Source organism: Bubalus kerabau, chromosome 17 (genome assembly GCF_029407905.1).
Source record: "Bubalus kerabau isolate K-KA32 ecotype Philippines breed swamp buffalo chromosome 17, PCC_UOA_SB_1v2, whole genome shotgun sequence".
NCBI lineage: Eukaryota > Metazoa > Chordata > Mammalia > Artiodactyla > Bovidae > Bubalus > Bubalus kerabau.
In genome coordinates, this window is record NC_073640.1 from 14,158,678 (window position 1) to 14,181,386 (window position 22,709).

The 22,709-nt window shown below is 49.0% G+C and overlaps 1 protein-coding gene across 1 annotated transcript in view; it reads left to right on the forward strand.

The window, feature by feature from the left end:
* Positions 1–22,709, forward strand: part of CRISPLD2 (cysteine rich secretory protein LCCL domain containing 2) — a 68,318-nt gene that overhangs the window by 38,521 nt on the left and 7,088 nt on the right. Inside the window, exons 9-14 of the mRNA XM_055551317.1 lie at positions 233–299; positions 800–930; positions 2,862–2,905; positions 6,170–6,242; positions 9,324–9,399; positions 15,605–15,738. Coding sequence (XP_055407292.1) covers positions 233–299; positions 800–930; positions 2,862–2,905; positions 6,170–6,242; positions 9,324–9,399; positions 15,605–15,738 — 525 coding nt within the window. The remainder of the gene's footprint in view (positions 1–232; positions 300–799; positions 931–2,861; positions 2,906–6,169; positions 6,243–9,323; positions 9,400–15,604; positions 15,739–22,709) is intronic.

The following is a 22,709-nucleotide window of genomic DNA, read 5'->3' on the forward strand; positions in this document are numbered from 1 at the left end:
ATGAAAATGGTCTTTAAAGAGGCCAAGTTGAATCTGTAATTGTGTCCATGTGTCTATACACTTCCGCCTGGGTAAATTGTGACTTGCTCCCAAACAGTGTATGCTAGATCACTGACACTTTTCTATATGTAATAATAGCTATTGAAGGGAATAAAAACAATAAATTCATGGTGAGGTTTTAGCAACGTATTTTATTCAACTTATGAAAATCATCTTCTTTCTTCCCCATCAGGTACCAGTGCCCCGCAGGCTGCCTGCACAGTGGAGCAAAGATCTTTGGGACTCTCTTTTATGAAAGCGTAAGTATGGCCAGAGCTTCTTTAAATGGCTGGCGTGGACTCCTGTCTCTGTGTTAAAAGCAGGTGGCTGGTTTTCAGGTGAACAGATTTTCTTTTTGCTCAGTAGTCAAACCCCCCTCTTAGCTGAGGCTAATAGGCATAACTGATCCATGCCTATTTCTGGGGTCACAGATTTGTGAAGCCACTTTCGGAAATGGGGCTGACCCCTGAGCCAATCAGTCTCTATGTTAGCCCCAGCGTTAATATGCTCCACTGGAGGGGGAGAAAGGGCTGTTTGTCACTGTTCTTAGTTTGTAAAACAACGCAGATGAGTTCTTAAAGATAAGCAACCCCAGAAACAAAGACGTGTTATAGAGCGAGGTCGGAGTCAGCAGTGGGGTGAGCCTTGGCCCGGCTTTTTGGCTTTTTGTGGGTTGAGGACAAACATCTTGTGTGTTCCTGGAAATGATTGCTGACAAAGGTGAATTCAGATGTACTTACATTCCGGCCCCGCCCTGCAGGCGTCCAGCATCTGCCGGGCCGCCATTCACTATGGGATCCTGGACGACAGGGGAGGCTTGGTGGACGTCACTAGGAACGGGAAGGTTCCCTTTTTTGTCAAGTCAGAGAGAAACGGCGTGCAGTCTCTGAGGTAAATATTCTGTGATCAGGGCTCCTGAAAACTTCTTTTCTGATTGTGAGAGTATTGTTGAAACCTTGGGAAGTTCTGGACCATATAAAGAAGTGGGAAATAATACAGATGGCAATGCTATAACTCAGAAATCACCCCATAGGCTGTTTAGCATATTTTATTCCACTGGGTTTCTGTGTGTGTGTTTAATGTGTTGAGCTTTTTGTTTGTCTGTTTGCTTGTTTTTGTAGCTTTTAGGAAAGTTTATTCCATATTTGAAAGTTAATACTGCTCTCAATTATGAAATGTACATATAGCCATTAAGATATAGAAAAACAAATAAGGAAATATTGACCCCTTCTTTCCCACTTGCTTGAGATAGTCTGGGTACACAGCCTTCGAGAGTGTACAGTCTTGCAGTCTGACGTGAGTTCTGAATCCTGCTTTTTCTCCCTTGCTGTCACTGAGACCTTTTCCGACACCTCAGTAATGACTGATAGTATCTTTGAGTTTGCAGGCTAGTTGTTCACTGGCATTCCCTACATACCCCCCTACCCCTGAGAATGAAGCTTTTCATTTTTTAAAAATACCTACTTGTGTTTGCAAGGTGCTTTTCACATAAGGTATGTGGATGGGTCACAAGGCAGACCATCCTTGCCGTCCTGACTTTTGGAGGATGGAGGGGGTATGGAGACCAGCAGGAGGCCGTGTCTTGATCTGTCCATGGCACCTGAGGCATAAGGTGACCAGGAGATGGTGGAACCCACTGCAGGCTCTGGGGTCAAACGGACCCAGCTCTGCCTCCTCCCCGTCTGTGACCTGGGCTGGCTTCTTCATCCCTTCTGGCTGGCAGTGCCATGGTAGGACCTGAGGCTGACACCCAGCTTTCCCACCACAGAGCAGCGTGTCAGGGACCCTTTCAGTGCCCCCCAGGGTCTGGCAAGAAGGCGCTCAGCAGACACTTCTGTGGTTGGTACAAGGTGGCATGTCCATATCCGTTCTAACAGTGAGGCCACTCAGAACACTCCAGAAACGATGTGAGTCATTCTGCTTGGAAAGGCCTGGTTCTTCATCTTCAGGCAGTGTTGCAATATTCCTTGTTCTGTCTTAGCTGGGGATTTGGGGGTTATGTAAACAAAACAAAAAAGAACAAGGAAGTTTAAATGAAAACTAAGAAAATATTCAGAGAGATCGATTGGGTGACCTCAACATCAGCCTTGATGAAGCTCAACCTCAGCCCTGGTGGAGCTGTGGGCTTGGCTGAGGGTTCAGGTCTGTGTTGTCCAGGATGCCTGTCCTGAAGCCGCTTCTGGTCTCTTCCAGTGGCCAGCTTTGCATCTAGAGTGAGGCTCTTCACGTCTTAGAATTCAGGGAGTCTGTGAACGCAAGGCAGATGAAAGCTTTAGTTTCACTGACCTCTAATTGAAATGTAGTATTGTCTTCCTTTATGGATATTTAGCCCCACATCTAGCTAGCACTGCTAGAAGTCCACTTGCTGGAGACATCTTGAAACATTCTCTGCCATCATGGTCCCTCAGTGACAGAAGTTAGAAAACCTGCCTCTTGATTCTGGTTTTAATGCATTAATAAAGATGCACAGCCATTAGGCTAACACAAATTTGTTTTCATACTTTGATAATGATATTAATAATACATGACTTCCTTTTAATCTTTTGAATGTATCATATGCATTTAAAAAGCATTGTTCTGAGGAGGCGTCCAAAGGCTTTACCAGGCCTCTAGAGGGATCCTTGGCACAAAGAAGGTTAATGAGCCCTGTTCTAGAATGTTCTCAGTCTAGACCTTGCTCTGGAATGTCCTAAGGGCTTTCAGGGTGATGGGAAACAAGTAGGAAGATATGAAATTGAGGCTGAAATAAACTAAGTACAGTAACAAGGTTGCATATTTAGAAGCAGTTCTGTTTTGTATTCACCTAATGTTTCCTTTTACAGCAAATACAAGGCTTCCAGCTCATTCACGGTGTCAAAAGTAAAAGGTAAGCTGGACAGTCTTCTCTTATATGACCACAATCCGCAGGTTACCCTGGAATTTTGTTCCCCTTAGTTACTGATTTAATGGATATCATAACTGTTGGTACTGCTTTTCTCAGCATTGCCACAATATTGAAGAGGTTCCTGAGAAGGATTCCTTAGCTAGTTTCTAAACATATCTGAACTTGGCATTGGCCCTAGATGGCTAAGGCTGAAACACAGGCCCGAGTTCCCAGCTGACTATCACAGAAAGACTATTGCCTGGGTCTAGAGTAGCTAACAGGCTTCATAGGCAGTATTGATTTCTACTGAGTGGTATTGGCTACCTGGAACATTGTGTTGAGAAGGATTCTGAGGTCCAATTCTGTGCTCAGCAGAAAACGGAGCTGGAGAGGTTAGTCATGTCTGCCACAGAGGAGAGAGTGAAACCTGGGGAAGGACGTGGCCTATATTTGCTGTATCTCGTCCAGCTTTGTACCTGACCTGTGGCTTGTTCCTTTGGCAGGGCGGCAGGGCGGCATGTGACCATGGGAGAGCAGGCTGTAATCAGAACTGGGGTTGGGTTTGTAGTTGCCCAGACCGGGCACTTGCCTGGAGGGGCTCAAGCAGGCAGGGGTGCATAGGCACCACCAACCCTCCCCTCCCCGCTGGGAAACTGCCCCCCTACCCTCTCTTCCTTTGGGAAAGCCATGCTTGTCATTTGGCCTGGATGCCAGACACGTTCAGTCGTTCAGTCGTCGTGTCCAACTCTTTGTGACCCCATGGACTGCAGCACGCTAGGCCGTCTTGGCCTCCACTGTCTCCTGGAGTTTACTCAAACTCATATCCACTGAGTTGGTGATGCCATCCAGCCATTTCATGCTCTCTCATCCCCTTCTCCTCCTGGATACCTGACTACCTGGTTAGATATCTTTATAAAAATATGTAGCAGCATTTTACCGTATTACAAAATTAATACCTATTTATTCCAGATAATTTAAAAATATGTAGAATCAGTAGGGAAAAAAGGAAAAAAAAGACCTAAATTCCACCACTCAGAGATAACTACTCTGAACATTTTGGTGGATTTCTATAGAGTTTATTTTCCCTCTGCATTGAGTATATACATTGGTAATATGTACATTGATATGTTTTTAAAAATTGAAATTGGTAGCCTGATTTATTTTTTGAATAATAATATACCAAGAATATACTTCTATACCTTTAAGTGGACTTCTGAACCTAATTTTAATGGTCTCCCCAGCATCCCATTGTGTAACAGACCCTTGTTGGACCTCTGCACAGACCCCTGCCCATCTAGATGATAGGCTCTGCTAGAGGCAGGCAAACTACAACCTTCAAGGCCAAACCCTGCCTGCCATCTGTCTTGTAAATAAAGTTTTATTGGCACGGAGCCATGCCTATTCATTTCTGTGTTGCCTAAGAATGGTTTTTCAACAGTATGTGAACTGTGAACTTCCAGATGTTCAAGCTGGTTTTAGAAAAGGCAGAGGAACCAGAGATCAAATTGCCAACATCTGTTGGATTATCAAAAAAGCAAGAGAGTTCCAGAAAAACATCTATTTCTGCTTTATTGACTATGCCAAAGCCTTTGACTGTGTGAATCACCACAAACTGTGGAAAATTCTGAAAGAGATGGGAATCCCAGACCACCTGACCTGCCTCTTGAGAAATCTGTATGCAGGTCAGGAAGCAACAGTTAGAACTGGACATGGAACAACAGTCTGGTTCCAAATAGGGAAAGGAGTACGTCAAGGCTGTATATTGTCACCCTGCTTACATCGTGAGAAATGCGGGGCTGGAAGAAGCACAAGCTGGAATCAAGATTGCTGGGAGAAATATCAATAACCTCAGATATGCAGATGACACTACCCTGCATTTAGTGAAGAAGAACTAAAGAGCCTCTTGATGAAAGTGAAAGAGGAGAGTGAAAAAGTTGGCTTAAAGCTCAACATTCAGAAAACTAAGATCATGACATCTAGTCCCATCAATCACTTCATGGCAAATAGATGGAGAAACAATGGAAACAGTGTTAGACTTTATTTTTTTGGGCTCCAAAATCACTGCAGATGGTGATTGCAGCCATGAAATTAAAAGACGCTTACTCCTTGGAAGAAAAGCTATGACCAACCTAGACAGCATATTAAAAAGCAGAGACATTACGTTGCCAACAAAGGTCCATCTAGTCAAAGCTATGGTTTTTCCAGTAGTCATGTATGGATGTGAGAGTTGGACTATGAAGGAAGCTGAGGGCCGAAGAATTGATGCTTTTGAACTGTGGTGTTGGAGAAGACTCTTGAGAGTCCCTTGGACTGCAAGGAGATCCAACCAGTCCATCCTAAAGGAAATCAGTCCTGAATATTCATTGGAAGGAATGATGCTGAAGCTGAAACTCCAATACCTGTTGCGAAGAACCAACTCATTGGAAAAGACCCTGATGCTGGGAAAGATTGAAGGCGGGAGGAGAAGGGGACGACAGAGGATGACATCACTGACTCAATGGACATGAGTTTGAGTAAACTCTGGGAGTTGGTGATGGACGGGGAGGCCTGGCATGCTGCGATTCATGGGGTTGCAAAGAGTCGGACACAACTGAGCAACTGAACTGAACTGAAGGCTGGTTTCTGTTACAACAGCAGAGTAGGGTGGTTATAACACAGACCATAGGGCTCAGGGAGCTGGAAATATTTACTCTGACTCTTTAAGAAAGAGTTTGCTGAGGCCTGGACTGAACAAGGACAGGCTGTTAGAGACCACAGGTATTCAGTATTAGAAGTGCTTCCTTAGACACAGCATTTGACCTTGAAGGAGTCACCTACCCCTCAGGAAGGGTTTGAGCAATGAGCTGAGGCTGGAAATCAAAAACCAGACCTTCAGCGTGTCCTGTGCAGCCTCAGGGGGTCTCTTAGCTCTTTTGGACCTCAGTTTCCCCATATACATAATTAGAACAATACCTTCCATGAGGATCCAGCGTGATAAGGTAGAGGGAAAGACTTCAAAGTAGAAAAGCACAATGCTGGCCCCACAGAGAAACTGGTAAGTGTGATGACCTTTGACCTGTAGACACACTTGGGCTGTGAGTTTTGTCTCATTCCTTGAGTGGCTGTGGGGGAGGAGTTGGGAGCACTGGGGCCTGGTGCCTGCTGGGTGCTCACCCTGGCTCTCCTCCGAGTTCAGAGGCCCAAGTAGCCCCCAGGACCAGCAGCCCCTTTCACAGTCTGGAAGCCTGAGGCTCAGGCCCGCCCATGACCTGTTGTTCCCATTCACAGTGCAAGACCTGGACTGCTACACCACTGTGGCCCAGCTCTGCCCGTATGAGAAGCCGGGGACGCACTGCCCAAGGTAAGGCTCCCTGGCATCTGGATTGGCAAACATGGGGTCTGGGCTGCGGGGCGGGTAGGGTGGTCACCGCATGCAGCCACGCACGGCTGAGTTCTAGCCGCTGCCCTGGCGTGTGTCCACCTAGGAAGTCATTTGCTTTGTGGTCTGAGTCAAGGACCCATCCAACTTCTCCCTGAGACCGCTCATTCTTCGCCCTGGCTGCACACTGGACTTGCCGCAGAGGCATTAAAAGGACGAATCCCAATCTCCAAGGGTGGCCCAGGAGGGCATCGCATCTTTGGAAGCTTCTCCATGAGTCCCTTGTGCAGCCAAGTGCCTGCGGCCCGCCATGAGGAACTTAACTGAGAAGATGATTTCGCCCCGCTCACTGTCGCATCCACTAGCAGGAGAGAGCATGTGCTTAGTTGCTCAGCCATATCTGACTCTTGCGAGTCTACCCATAGACTGTAGCCTGCCAGGCTCTTCTGTCCATGGGATTCTCCAGGCAAGAATATTGGAGTGGGTTGCCGTGTCCTCCTCCAGGGGATTCTTCCCAACCCAGGGATCAAACCCAGGTCTCCCGCTTTGCAGGCGGATTCTTTACCATCTGAGCCACCAGGGAAGCAGAAGAGAGTATTTGACTTCATTTGCCGCCAAGCTCTTCCCAGGCCCCAAGACAGACCTCAGGACCTGTCATTCTTGACCCCTTAGATCAGCTGAGAACTCTGGAAGCTGGTTGACACTGGTCCCCTTGAAATCTGCTCTTTGATTCTTATATTTGATCTGTGATGTTTACTGTGGGTCACTTTAGAACAAGCTTGTTAAAATCCAGCTTTTTGGAGGTAAAACTTACACACAGTGAAATCCACCAGTAATAAGTATACAGTTGGGTGTGTTTTAAACAGTGTACACCACAGTCCCGATAGAGGACGTTTTCATCATCGCAGCAGGTTCCCTTGTAGTCCGTTCCCCTCCCTCCGCTCTCTCCTGTATCTCTTCCAGCCCCTGATCCGCTTCCTGTCCCTACAGTCGTGCCTTTTCTGGAATCTCATGTACATGAAGCCATCACAGAAGAGACTTGGGTGTCTGGCTTCTTTCACTCCACACGATGCTTTGCAATTCATCTGTGTCCTAGAGCCAACGGGTGATTTGTTTCTTCTTTCACGTTGCCTAGTGGTGGTCCACTCTGTGGATGTACCTCAGTTTGTCTAAGGAGTGAGTTTTATACACATCTGCCTAAACCTTACTTGGCTGGTTTTTGGAAGATGGTGTGTCATAACTAAAGAAGAGGTGCCTCTGAAGTACCTATTAGACCCTCTTAGAAGATGGGGGATGTAGCACCCCCTGAGCCCTTCTCCTGGCCTGGAGGCCTGTGGGTTCTCCAAGGGGAAGACTGACCTTAAAACCAACAGGTGAGGGACTTCCCTGGTGGCCCAGTGGTTAGGACTCCTGCTTCCACGGCAAGGAGCACAGGTTTGATCCCTTGTTGGAGAACCAAGATCTTGCATGCTGGGTGCAGCGGACCCCCCAAAACGTAACAGGCGGAGACCCCCAAGGATGAGCAGGAGGAACCCCGGGAGGGTGCTGATGAGGGAGAGGGGACTGGACTGGGCCCCAGACTCCTCCCCTTGGCTACTCACGTTCCACTTGGGGCTTTCTCACTGTCTACTGCCACCTCCACCACCACGCTGACCTGCCTTGAATGTTCAAGGGAAAACATCCCTTTAATATTTCCCCGCATGTTAAAGAGAAGCAGAAGGAAGTAATTTCAGAAAGTACAAACAAAAAGAAAAACTTGACGTACTACAAGTATCCAAAATGTTTCTGACCTCTCATTCTAGAAGCAGGAAAGAACATTCTTACCCAGATTCCCTTTTTTTTTTTTTTCTGTTTAAATCTCAGACACATCCTCGTTCTCTCTGCCCACTCTGCCCCTTCGCCCCAAAGGACCCTTTCCACTTCCCAGTCGCTCTGCCTGGCTCTCTTCCCCTTCGGCATCCTGCCTGTCTCTGGGCCAGAGGGCTTCCGGCTGCCTTTTTGGTTTCTTGGTCCCTGGGCTCCAGCCCATGTGTGCCTGTTCCAGATGAAGACAAAAGACCTTTTCTTAAGTCAAGCTTGTGTTCTTTCTTGGTTTGAGAGGCTCCAGTTTGAGGCACTCTCCTCATCCCCTGTGGCAGGGATGTGGTGACTGACACAGCAGTGAGCAAACCCTTCCTGCCCCAGGTTATCAGTGTTCCCTCCCTGGAATATTCTGTGACTCACAGAGGTGAGCACCCCCACCCTTTCCTCATCCAAAACAGGGCAGTGGCCTTAAAAAAAAAATCTATTGATTACAATCTCTATAAGGTACCTGCAGTGTGAAATGGCCAACACCCAAGAATGGGAGATACAACCCCTTACAATTGCATACTCACCTCTGCTAGATTTTTGTTTCATTTCACCTCATTGTTTGTGCATGTCTTTTAATATGAAGAGCTTTTTTTAAAAAAAATTTTATTGCAGTATAGTTGATTTACAATGTCGGGTTAGTTTCAGGTGTACAGCAAAGTGAATCCGTTATGTAATCAGCTATTGCTGTTGCTCAGTAGTGTTAGGCTCTGTGACTCCATGGGCTGCAGCATGCCAAGCTTCCCTGCCCTTCACCGTTTTCTGGAATTTGCTCCAACTCATGTCCATTGAGTCGGTGATGCCATCCAGCCACCTCATCCTGTCAGCCCCTTCTCCTCCTGGCCTCGATCTTTCCATCTATACCTACTCTTTGAGATTCTCTTTCGTTAGTCATTACACAGTACTGAGTATAGTTCCTCATGCTATACAGTAGTATAGACTGGGATCTTACAGAAAGTCTATTTTATATATAGTAGTGTGTGTATGTCAATAAAATTCTACATGTACTTTTAAGAAAAGGAAAAATATCTTTTATCACTGCTAGGGCGAGAGAGGTATATATGTATTTTTTCTTAAAGAGTAGACTGTGGTAATAATTGCCTTTCATCTAAGTAGTAAATCTTGATGAGCAAATAAAGAGGGCCAGCTGCTCTTCTCAAGAAGTTTTGTTTTCTGCCGATGATAACCATTCCCTAAACGCTTCTTGTTTTCCAGAGTTCGCTGTCCAGCGCACTGCAAAGATGAGCCATCCTATTGGGCTCCCGTGTTTGGAAGCAACATCTATGCAGACGTGAGTATTCTGGCCTTATCAGTGACCGCCCCACAGAAACCACGTCCCAGGGTCTGGACATCAGAAACTTAAAATCTCATTCCTGTGCCTATAGATAAATTTATGCCATCCATTTCTGCTACCAGTGCTCTAGTTTCTGCGTTTTCAGAAGTGTTTGTGCTTCCACCAATGTGTGCTGATGAACGCAGACATGGGTGTGCCTCCTCTTACCCAGACAGCTTCAGAGTTTGGTGAACTGACTCCTGCTCCCTCACTGACAAGCTCTTCTCATGTGAAGGCTGCCGTGCATCACATACTGCACTCCCCCAGATACTTGATAACCTACCTGGCTCTCCTGATGCTTGTGCAGCTGTTGGTCTTCTCTACTCATTGCATTTCCTTTTGGCTATGTACATACACTGAACTAAAAGCACACGGAAGAAAATGCAGACTCCCACAAATTTGCCCCCTGTGATAACCAGTCTTATTAGATTCCACTTTTCCATCCTAACTTTAGCAAGGAAACTTAACTTGGTTGTTTTTTAAGTTTTATTGAAATATAGTTGATTTACAGAGTTGTGTTAATTTCTACTGTAGAGAAAAGTGACTCAGTTACACATACATATTCTTTTTCATACTCTTTTCTATTCTGGTTTGTCACAGGATGGTGAATATGGTTCTCTGTGCTCCAGAGTAGGCCCTTGTTGTTTATCCCTACAGAACAAGGTCTCTCCCTCCTGTGATCCAGGGTTTAGAGACACGGTGACCCAGGAGATGTGAATACGGTCACAGCTCTGCCCGGCAGGCTCTGTGATCTTCTTGACCAAGCCATTCACCTCTCTGTAGAATGAGCCAGGGCTGGGGTTTTCTAGTTCGGGGAATCCTCCAGATCTGAAAGTCCATGAGTAGATCAGCTTCACTCAACCCCAGCTAATGTTTTTGCTCAGCTTTCCTCATCTTCATTTCTGTAGTTCCCCTGCATCCACTATCGCCACCCCCACCTTTGCCTCCATCTGCCTTCATTTATTCTGGACTCCCGTAGTGTGAGCTCACTGAGTTCTATAAAGTCAAAGCAAACTTCATGACTGACCTCCCCCCACCCCTCATCTTTTTTTCCTCTCCTCTTTAAATGAGCCTTTTTTTTTTTTTTCCTCCTTGAAAGGTGCTTAGCCAAAATGGAGCTCTAAAAGTTTAATGAAGGAATAAAACAATGTAAATCAATTGTTATACCAAATATTTAAGCCAAAACCTGCTACTGAAAGACAAAGTCTTTGATTGTCAAGTGCTTTAAATATAAAAGGATGAGCAAGATGATTCTAGTAAAGTACAAAAAGACAAATAGATAAAGCAGGAGTGGCAATATTGCTATCTGATAAAGTGGAATTTAAACATACTGAATGGGACGAGACAATTCATTATGCAATGGCACAAAAGGTACAATTTATGGAGATGTGAAATTCAAGTCCATATGCTCCAAACAGTGTAGCAGCTAAACATATAAAGCAAAAAAAAAAAAAAAGTTTAGAAATGCAAGGAAAACTTGATGAAATTTTAATAATAATATAAGGCTACATTTTACTTTGTTATAGGTTCTTAAAAACATCATCACTAGGTATTGTTACTCCCATCTCACAAAGACGGACAGGGAGGCTCAGAATAACCTGCCCCAGACCACGCCACCGGCAGTGGCAGAGGCGAGATGCAGATGAGGGCGTGTCTTGTCTTTGGGTCTGTTCTGCCTGCATGAATGTTGCTGCACTTCTGAATACACAGGTGTGAACAGGCCTGTGTGAAAGCCTGTATTCAGTCTCTAAGTTATTCACTAGGATTTTGAGCTTTTGACATCACTGCGCCAGTGCCCATGACAGGGCTTGGCGTATAATAATTGTTCAATTCATGTTTGTTAAAAGAATAAGTAGATAAAAATACTGCAGTAGTCAATGCCTAAACATCTCTTGAGAAAATTTTTTAAAAAAGGAAGGAAGGAAGGGAGAAAGAAAGAGAAAACTAACCCCGTTTCAGAGGCTCTTTTCTGGCTTCGGTTTCTAGGTCACTCTGTATTCTGGGAAATGATGATGCCCCTGGAAAATGTCTGTTTAGCTAAGAGATTTATTTTGGGAGAGTTGTCTCCAGGCCTTCAAAGGGCCCAACAGTGCCTCCCTCGGCGAGCGCTCCTTGGCAGACCCCGCACTTTGTGGTGAGCTGCAGGCAGGAGGAGCACCAGGGTGCAGCCTGTGAACCACGTCTGGGTCAGAAGATGCAAAAACTCAAGCCCTGGCTGTGACATTAAACAGGCCTGGGATGGTGGACGAGCCTTGCCCTGTTCTGAACCTCAGTTTTCTGATCTGTCTCATCTCCCTCTGTGGCTCCTTGAGTTCTCACACTCGTGTGTGCACCAGAATCCCCGGAGGGCTTGTTCGGACAGAGTTCCGGGTCCTACCCCCACCATGTTTCAGACTCGGGGGTCTGGGGCAGAGCCAGGGAATCTGCATTTCTAGCAAGTTCCCTGGTGGGGCTGATGCTGCTGGTCTGAGACGGCACTTCAAAGACCCCTTGGTTGGAGATGACAGTCCTGTGGGAATTTTCGATAATGGTGATGGTGAGAGCAATGATTATGGTGGTGTTTGTTTTGTTACCTGACATCTGTTGAGCACTTGCTGTGTGCAGGCCTGCATTTAGCCTGTGATCTTTACATAATCGCCTCCCTAGCCCCTCTCGGGGTCTTATTGACCCCTGTGGAATAGTGTGCAGCTTGCTGGCTCTGAGCAGCAGTCCTGGCTCTGCTGTTTGCCAGCCCAGTGATTTCCGGCAAGTCTTTAAACCTCTGTTAAGCGGGAATAATAGTGGTGGTGATGATGATGACCATAATAATAATGATGATGATGATAATACTGTGTAGGTTACTGGGAGTTACTGTATCAATCACTTGAAACACTCAGAACTTGGCCTGTAGTGATAAATGCTCGAAAAGATTACCTATGATGATCCCTGCTTTATGTTGAGAAGATAGAGCCTCTGAGGGTTAAAATAGGTCATCCAAGGCCACCCAGCCAACCAGTGGTGGGGGCAGGGGTGCTGAGACCAGATCTCTGTTGATAGTGCTTGTGAATAAGTATCCAGATACCGGTGTTGCCAATATGTTGGTGTTGGAGAAGACTCTTGAGTGTCCCTTGGACAGCAAGGAGATCAAACCACTCAATCCTAAAGGAAATCAACCCTGAATATTCATTGGAAGGACTGATGCTGAAGCTGAAGCTCCAATATTTTGGCCATCTGATGTGAAGAGTCAACTCATTGGAAAAGACCCTGATGTTGGGAAAGGTTGAGGGCAGGAGGAGAAGGGGACAACAGAGGATGGGATGGTTGGATGCATCACTGGCTCAAAGGACATGAGTTTGAGCAAACTCTGGGGGATGATGAAGGACAGGGAAGCCTGGCATGCTGCAGTCCGTGGGGTCGCAGAGTCGGACACAACTGAGTGACTGAACAACAACGAAGTAGGTGTTGCCTCGGGTCTTGAGGAGAGAAAGCAGATACCTTGTACCTTTGGGGAAGCAGAGGTGAGAGGAGACGTGTGGGAGGAGGAAGCGGGAGGAGAGTGTTTGTCCGCCATCAGCAGTGGACGGCGTGTGCGGTGATCACCAGCCCATGCAGCGAGGAGGATGAGGTCCTGGGTGTGAGGGTCCCATGCCTGCTGTCATCGTGGGAACTGCTGTACCGCTGGTGCCCCGACACCCTCGGGGGCCGGGGCAGAGGACCGTCCCAGAGGCCCCAGCACCGGAGCCCCCGGCCTCTTGGCAGCTGTGGTCAGAGGATATGCCTCCTGGGCAGGCCCTGGGTCTGGTCACTCATAGAGTGTGAGCAATACAGAGAGGGAGACGGAAGAACCCCCAGTCCTGCCCACCAGCGGACAGTGAGCCCCAGCTCAGCCCTGCAAACAGCGAATGTAGGAGGATTCCACAACGATCATTTCCTTCGTAGTCTCCCTGCCTCTCTTTGAGACGGAGCAGACTTACTGCTTGTTAATCTTCTAGGGACACAAGCCCTTCTGAGAACTGGAAAGCTGTGGATCCTTCCTCCGAGGAGGTGGGGGGTGGAGAAGGCTTCTTTGTATTGATAAAGTTGACCAACCATCCCAGTTTGCCTGGGATGCTGGGTTTCCCAGGCTCAGTGCTAAAACCTCGAAAGTTCTTGCCAACCCTCTAGGCCCACAGAGTTCTGCCTGCAGCCTCAGGGCCTCGCAGATGTCCCGGAGCCTGCTTCAGGCTAAGGAATCCGGCCCTTATCTGTTTAATGTATGAACTGAAGACAAGATATGTTCATGCGGGATTAGAAAAACTGGCCTTCAGTGCCTCAGGTCAATCAGTGGTGGGAAGCAAGAAATCCAGTTCTCTCATCTTTAGTGTGAGGGTGCCAGTCGGCTCTGAGACTCCAGCTTTTAACAGCAATATTAACTTCCCAGGGAGCGGGCCGGGCAGGGCCTTCTACTGTGAGTGTTTTTTCCTTCTTCTGCAAAACCAGAAGCTTGTTTGGAATGGCCTGGATTTGGAAGGGATGTGGCAGGAGCTGGCAGTCTGCAGGGATGTTGGGTCTTTCTCTCTGCCTCTGACCCTCCAGTCTACCTCTTGCAAGGACCCTTGGAATTCCCCTGGACCCACTGGGGTAATTTAGGACCCTCTCGTCTCAAGGTCCCTAGCTTTGTCACGTCTTCAGAGTCTTTGTGCTGTGTCAGGTCACGTGCCCACATGTTTCGGGAATGAGGGTGGGCATCTTCAGTGGGCATTTCCGTTATTCTGCTGACCACAGAGGCTCAGACTTGACCCTTCGCCCGATCTTGTATGGAATCGCTACTAAACCATGAAGTGTCTTCAGGGCCTTGGCAATGTTGTCCAGTCTCACTGAGCCTGTGTTTCTGGACTATAAAATTGGAGTAACATAGTCACCCATCTCACTGGAAGATGAAATGAGATGACAAGCAAAAGCAGCCCAGGGCTGGTATTCAATAAGTTCAGTCGCCATCAGCTCTGCTCACCATGACGGAGCCTGTCGACTCCACAGGTGGGCTGGCTCCCCTCGTGCCTGCAGCCCTGGCTGTACCTGGCAAACACAGCCTCAGGCTTCACCCCAGAGCAGCCGAATCTGTGGGGTCGGGGGGCATAGGAAGGGCATCACCAGGTAAAGACTGCAGCTGCAGTGAGGGTGGAGGCTCGCTGCTAAGGCCAGCGTCAGAGTCCAGCACAGGCCGGATGAAGGACTGCAGAAGGGTGTTACCTTGAGTCGGCCTCAGCATCACCTGGCCCTCACCTGAGGGGATGGTTCTGAGTCTGTAGGTACGTCAGGGTGAGCTCCAGGAGCCTGCATCTTTCACAAGCACTGGCCTCCCCAGCCCTGAATGAGTCTCCCCAGCTTTGAGGAACGTTGATTAATTACTCTCAGACAACCCAGTCTGAAGAGCGTTTTTCTACTGGATAAGTCAAGACCCTAATGGAAGTTGAACCCGACGATTGTCTTACCCAGGGATTGGATGACTTGACGACTTTAGAAAACAGCGTCTCCTGCCCTTGCTTGAAACAGGGGCTTGTGTGGCACCTGGAGTGAACCCAGATGCCCCACGGCTCTCACGGCCCCGAGTGACTGGCCCCTGCTCACCTCCTCCCCCCTCTCCTGCCGCTTGCTGTCTGACTCACTGTGTTCCAGCCACCCTGGCCCCTTTTTCTATTCTTTGGATATGACAAGTTCACTGCGCTCCAGGGCCTTTGCACGGGCTGCTCCCTCTTCCTGGGACACTCCTCCCAGAGACGTTCCCAAGTCTGTGGGAGTCTTCCCGTATTAACTGTTCTAGAAGAGCCCCTTAATCTTATTTCATGATCAGGTTTTGTTTTCTTTGTGGGTGAGTTCCTCATTTGTGTATTTGTTTGTCTGTCTCTCTTGACTCCGTGAAGGCAGAACCTTTATTTTGTTCCACCCACATCCTCTTGCATCTAGTACAGTGCCCGGCACATAGTAGGTGTTCAGAAAATATTTGTCAAAAAATGAGCAAATGAATGAGGGATGAGGCCAGGTCTCGCTGGAGAGGCCGTGGAGTAATCGAGGTAGTGATGGTTACTTCCTAAGGCTTGGTGGGGTCAACATCCTACCAACCAGCAAGCCAAGGCACGGTTGACCCCATCAGGGCGTGACTGAAGGCCTGACCTTGACACTAATCACAGCCCTCCTGCACTTTCAGACTTCCAGCATCTGTAAGACTGCCGTGCACGCGGGGGTCATCCGGAACGAGAGTGGGGGCTATGTGGACGTGATGCCCGTGGATAAAAAGAAGACCTATGTGGGCTCGCTCAGGAATGGAGTCCAGTCTGAAAGGTAGGGCTGCTTTCTTGGACACTCAACACCCAAGGCCTGTGGGGGCCGTTGGAGAAGGGCCACAGTCAGTGCCCTTTAAGATAAAGCTTGGGCAGACTTGGCGCGTGTTCTCAGTAGAACACCCAGGACAAGCCTGTCCTTCTCCTCCTTTCTTTTTTCAAAATAAGAGCTTGTTTCCTGCCCAGCGCAGGTTTTTGTAGACCATTTAGAGGTGTCACAAAAGCCCCAGGGAAACCATCACCCGTTACCTCTCATCTGGGGGAGTTAGAGATCTTTGGTGTGTGTCCCTATGGTCCTTTTTTCGGAATGTATGTGTGCATGCCCCCCCGCCCCTCCCCTCAAAAGACAAAGGGATCAAGTTATAGTCACACGGCGGTTCTCTAGCTGCGTCAGAATATAGCTGCATTCCGTTACCCAGCTAAGAGTCGAGTCTGGAGTGCAGCAGACCTAGGCTCTGCTCCTTCCCAACTTTGTGACCCAGAGCCAGTCGCCTGGTTTCTTGAGCGTCCGCTTTCTGGCCTGGAACATGGGGAGAACTACAATCCCCACCTCTGAGGGGTGTTGCAAGGCTGACGGGGCTGTTGCCCAGCTTTTCTGTCCAGGACACCAGCCACATTGGACTGGGGCCCACGCTGATGACCGCATTTACTTTAATCACCTCTTTGAAGTCCCCTTCTCCAACTACAATCACGTTCCGAGGGCAGCAGGGATTAGGAGGTCCACATGTGAACTTGGGGTTGGGGCGCACAAGCCAGCCAGCCCACACCAGGGGAAATAATGAAGATGTTATACTTGGGGGACCGCTTTGGAAAAGGCATATAGAGTCAAGGGTACAGACTGTGCCGGGCCCCTTGAAGCCCAGGCTGTCGTGGCTCCCTGGCACTCTGCCGCTGTCCGTACCCTCCCAGCCTCCTGGGGCGCTGCAAGGGCGGACCCTGCAGAATCAAATGACAGGGATCCTGGCAGAGGGTAGGAGCGCACGGGGTGTGCTCGGTCACAGCCATCAGCCACGAACACCTGGAGTTAGTGGCTTCTGCATTTTCTCCTTCAAAGCCTGCAACCTCTGTGTGGGAAAAGCTTAATGAAGGGAAATTCCATTGATTTAATGGGAGGGAAATGAAGCAGCTGATTAGGTGGAATTTCCTGGTGGGGCTGGAAAGAAATCCCAGGACACCCATCTCTTGAGTTCACTGTGTCCCTTTGAAAGGGAAAACGCCTTGGTGAGAAGCTGATAGGCTGGCCTTCTTATCCTTGAGAGGGCCCCAGCAGCTCCACCCCCGCCCTAGGCTGGGACACAGGGGGGTCTCTAGGGAGGACTGGGGACCAACAGAGGGGCCCCCAAAGTGCCTTCTTCCCCACTGTTCACTGCCCCCTCCATCTGTAGTTCTCTCTGCCCAAAGGACCCGCCTGAAATGCTGTCATTATACCTGCCCTTGACGCTCACGGTGCCTTGGTTCCAGGATCCCCAGCCCGAGGATGCTCAAGTCATTGTTGTTGTGGTCGTTTAGTCGTTCAGGCATGCCTGACTCTTGTGACCCCATCAACTATAGCGCGCCAGGCTCCCCTGTCCATGGGATCTCCCAGGCAAGAATACTGGAGTGGGTTGCCATTTCCCTCTCCAGGGGATCTTCCCGACTCAGGGATCGAACCCACGTCTCCCACATTGGCAGGCAGATTCTTTACCTCTGAGCCACCAGGGAAGCCCCCAAGTCCTTATATACAATGACAAAGAACAGGAGGCTGTCCACATCCACGGACTCCACAGCCACGGGTGGACGTGGAGTGGATACAGAGGGCTGACTGTGTCTTGCGGACAGCCTTCCCCAGGCCCCGGAGTGGTTGATGCCCACTGCACTACTCAGACAGGTTCTACTGAGCAGACAATTTGCTTGCCTTCCTTCTTGGGCTCTTTTCCCCCTGAGTAGGTTGTGCAGGCTGAAATCTGTGATCAGCTGAAGTCTGTGGTGAGCTTCCCGACCTGTAGAGGGAAAATGATAGCAGCCACCTCCAGTGTTGGGGAAGACAGTGGGTCTCCAAATAGGCTCCCCAGAGCAGCATCCAAATTGACGGGGAGTTTGCTAGAGAAGCACATTCTCTGGCCTACCCAGGACAGACACTTGGGGAGCGCAGCCTCCTCTTGGAGGCCCTGATGCCTGCTGGAGGGTGACTGCTGCTGCCAGAGGGGGTGATGCAGGGTGGCCACGTCCCGGCACACACAGTTGCACTGTTCGTGATTCTGATAGTTTGTGAGGTACTGTGTATCTGCGGGGGCCCAGACCCATGCCGGGATGGGTGGGTGCCAGGTGGTAGTCTGCCCTGCGTGTGCAGGGGGAGAGGCCAGGCCAGAGGGAACATGGGGTCTGAGGGCAGCTGGGAGCCCTCTGCACTGCTCGTCAGCTGGGTGTCCTGGGGCAGGCAGTCTCCCCAGGCCTCCGTCAGTGTCTGCTGTGAGGATTAAATGAGAAAGTATGTGCAAAGCACTCACCAGCGGCTTAGAGCAAGTGTCTAATAGACCCGCTGGTCTGGCCGTTATGACACCTCAAGGCCAGTTTTGAACCTCAGGACGCTTTGGTTCTTTTCATGTAGGGTCAGGTAACGCGACTGTAGGAAGTAGCCTACGTGGATTATTCCAGGACAAGGGAGAAAGCATCGTGCAGGAATTACTCTTTCGTCCTGATATCCGTCCGTTCCGCGTGCTCTCACCTATCAGGTGTCACACTCGAGGTGAACCCTTACAGTGTCCCAGGCGCTGGGACCCAGTGGGGAGCACATAGTCCCGATCTGCGCCCCCCGGGACTTGTCACCTAGTTGCAGGACAGACAGCGCAGAAATAACAACTTTAGTAGCAGGGCACAGGCGTCTCTGCTGCGGAGGGTGGTGCCGGGAGCTGAGCACACCCAGCAGGGGCCCATCTTACTGTCAGGAGGGGCCTCTGTGGTGACGTGGCTCCTGCAGAGATGTCTGGCTGCCCCAGGCAGGGCAGCCCCCTCCTCCCCTTCTTTAGATGGGACCTCAGAGCCCCTCTGCATATGGACCAGTGCTGAGGAATTTCCCTGGAGCCTGTTCCCATTAGGGACTGTGGGAACCCAGCCTGAGGCTGGTGACTCTGTCCTCAGTGTCTGCAGGGCCCCTGGAGTGGTCATGGCTGTCCCAAGGGAGATGTGGACACTGGACATACAGCACCCGTTCACAGAAAGCCACCTTCTAAATTTAGGGAATCCTTCAATCAGTCAAACAAACAAACCTCCTGAACAGAATTCTCAGTACACAGACCAAAAGTTGGTTCTGCGTCAAAGTGTCTTTAGTTTAGCAATTGTCTTTTTCTAGAAGAGGATTTCCTGAAAGTTTTGAAAGATGACCATGCAGAACCGGAACCACGTAAGACGACAGGCACTTTCTCTCTCTCACACACATGCCCATGAAAGCATGGAAGGAAAAGGAATCCGGGAGAACTTTAGATGTTGGGACCTGGGTTTGTCCAGATATTCTCAGAAAGAAGTGACATCTGGAAGAATATCAGTTCAGGATTTTTTTTTTTTTCCTGAGGCCAGGACTGATTTTTAAAGACAGATTTCACAATGAGATTGGGAAATATACCAAACAATGACAGATAATACTCTTGGTCACAGTGACCTGTTTACAGAGGTTGATGGTATATACGTGGATTGATGTTTACCCGAACAGTAGGCCACCTGGACTAGCATTTATGGGGCAGCTCCTGTGTGCTGGGCACTGTCCCTGGGGCTGGGGCCACAGCAGGGACAGAAGAAGCCAAAATTCTTGCCCACAGAGGCCTCTGTCGACTGGGGCATGTCCCAGATACATACCGTGAGCCACAGAGGGGATTAGAAGCAAAGCATTAGAGCGCAGTTGGTCTACAGTGTTGTGTTGGTCTTAGGTGTACAGGGCAGTGAGTCAGTTCTCCGTGTACATATATCCACTCTTTTTTAGATTCTTGCCCCACCACATGGGGATTTTAAGGTTTCTAGTAATCATAGTGAAAAAGAAACAGAAGGGAGAATTTAGAGTACATTCATTTCATCCAATGAATCAACACTATTATTGTTTCAATGTGTATGAACAGAAGAAGTGTTGGTGGGAAACTTGCACTCCTCTTTTCTCATAAGAGCTGGGAAGCCCAGTGGGTGTTTCACACACAGAACACGTCTCAGTTTGGGTGAGCTACATTTCAAGCCCTCGGTAACCACCGTGAGCTCTGGGAGTCTCGAGGGTCAGGTGTCTGAAACTCTCTCAACTTGAGCAGAAACTCTGGGAAGCAGAAACCACTGGGCCATTATTTCCAGATGGAATGAGCTTTGCACTCTCCCCCAGGCTGGCTGGACCAAGCTGGGCTGGTCTCCCTCCCTCCCTGCTCCTGTTTCCCAGCACTCTCAGATCTGTACTATCGTTAGCTCAGCTCACCTCCCAACAGTCCCATGAGGCAGAGACCACAGTTACCCACATTTATCAATAAGGAAAGGGAGGCTTAACAGAGAGGTTAAAGGACTTGCCCAAGGGCACCCCACCAATAAGCGGCAGGGCCCATACTTGAACTCAGGCTGGTAACCAGCACACGTGACTTCTTACTGCAGACAAGTTGTTGACCAAAGAAGGGTCTGGGGTGAGCCTTAACACTCCTAAGGTACTCTTGTTTGTAAACTTTACAAATATTAATTAGAAGAGAAATACTTATTTAAATAATAGGGCTTCCCTGGTAACTCAGACGTGTAAAGAATGGCACCTGGGACCCCTCTGTACTGCTTGCCAGCTGGGCGTCCTCGGCCGGCAGTCTCCCCTGCCTCTGTCGGTGTGTCCTTACAATGCAGGAGACTCAGGTTTGATCCCTGGGTCAGGAAGAGCCCCTGAAGGGGATGGCAATGCACTGCAGAGTTCTTGCCTGAAGAATACCATGGACAGAGGAGCCTGGCGGGCTGTATAGTCCACGGGGTCGGCAAAGAGTCAGACATGACTGGTCGACTGACACTTTCACTTTCTATTTAAATAATATGTCTAGGGATTAGAAAAGAAGAGTTCCTATAAGCATTCTGTTAATCTCTGTTAACTGCTTTTTTAATAACTTTTCCAGGCTTCCCCTACCCCACCCCGGGCAATACACATAAAAATGAAAATGGACATTGTATTTTTTTCCTAAAAAAATATTTTCTAAAATTGTTTTCTCCTAAAAAATATTTTCTATTTCATGAAATGAGATGAAGAGGTTTGACGATTCCTTGGGGATTGGGCTTATGCACGGATAATTCACTCGCTGCTGTGCACCTGCCCACCATTCCTCTGATGGGAGAATGTGGTTTCAGTCTCGTGGGGTGACGCTGTCCATGGCCCAGAGCTTGAGCTCCGGTCAAGTGCACAGCACTGACCCAGAACCTTCCCTGGATGAGCTCATTCACCTCCTACAGGGCCCCTGAGGAAGGGGTGCTTTTGCGAATTCTGTCCTCAGAAGCAGAAACTGAGGCTCAGAGAAATGGATTAACCACCCCAAGGTCCGATAGATAAGATCTGGGACTATTTCTGTCTGACTCTTGGAGTTTCCTGGAAGATCAGTAGAGGGTGAGAATCGGGGAGAACAGATTAGAATATTAAAAAAAAATGTTTATGTATGTATAACACACTATACATATAAATACATATATGTTCATGTATGCATATAAGTGATATTGCTTAGTACTGAAAAAGATGTCGCACATTTAAAGCCACGATAGCAATCCTCTCCCATCCTTTTGTTGCTGGGTTCCATACCCCCTGGGGTTAGCTGCCAACTAGTGGACCATCCATCCCAGGACAGAGGTACACTGTCCTCTTTCTTTAATCCAGTCTCTGTCGTGTGCTGCCAAACGCCAACCACTTCCTCCCTGAGTAATTTTCGCCCGCAGGAGTGAGCTTCCAGGACGAAGCCTTATGCTTTTGGCTCCTGGCGGACCTGCAACCTCCCCCCTCCCAAGGGGCTCCCGGAGTTTGAGCCCTGACTGCCATGTGGGGTTGGCCAGTGTGGTCCTCAGCAGTGGTATGGCCACAGCCCATCCATTTAGGATGAGGGTCGGGAAAGGGTCCCAGAGCATCCACAGAGCTGCATCCGTGTCCCAGCTGCACCTGGAACAGGTGTTCTGTTTGGGGCAAATCACGTCACCTCTCAGAGCCTTGCTTCCCTTTCTATAAGTGGGAGGAAGCCTGGAGATCTCTCCGGGGGCTTTGGGGACTGGATGGGGTAAGATTACATAATGAACGGAGGCGGCATTGGGGTGCGGCGGTGTGTGTGCCAGACACAGCCGCTGGCTGGGAGAGCTGAACACTGGTGCCCAGGGCAGGCGAGGGGCTGTTGGAAGCCTGGACTCGCTCCCCAGGGCTGGGCCGTGACACCACCCGAGGCCACAGTGCCTCAACCTTTCCCGGAGCTCCCATCCCAGCGTGTCAAGTAGATCAGTGACCCTGGGGATGCCCCAGAGGCTTCCCAGGCCAGCTCCGGTTCTTCCCCAGTTCTCAGAGGGGGTTTTTGTGCTGGTTTTCCCTCCCTTCCCCCTCCCTTTCTCTCTCTTTCTTTCTCCCTTCCTTCCTTCCTTCCTTTTTTTCTCTTTGTCTCTTCCTCCTCACCCCCTAACTTTTCATAGTAAGATTAGAGAAATTTCAAGAAATAGTGCAAATAGTTTTAAGAAACTACTATCACAGAAAATCCCACTGTAAACACTCTAGCGGTTTCCTTCCAGATTTTTTTTCTATTTGCACAGTAACAGTTTATTTCTTAGTTTTCTTAATTAATTTTACTTTTGGTTGCGCTGCGTCTCCGAGGGCTTTCTCTAGCTGTGGCGAGTAGTGGTCACTCTCTAGTTGTGGTACACGGGCTTGTCTTTGCAGTGTTTTCTCTGGTTGCAGAGCACAGACTCGAGAGCACATGGGCTTCAGGAGTTGCAGCTCCAGGGCTCTAGAGCGCAGGCTCAGCAGTGGAGCACAGGCTTAGT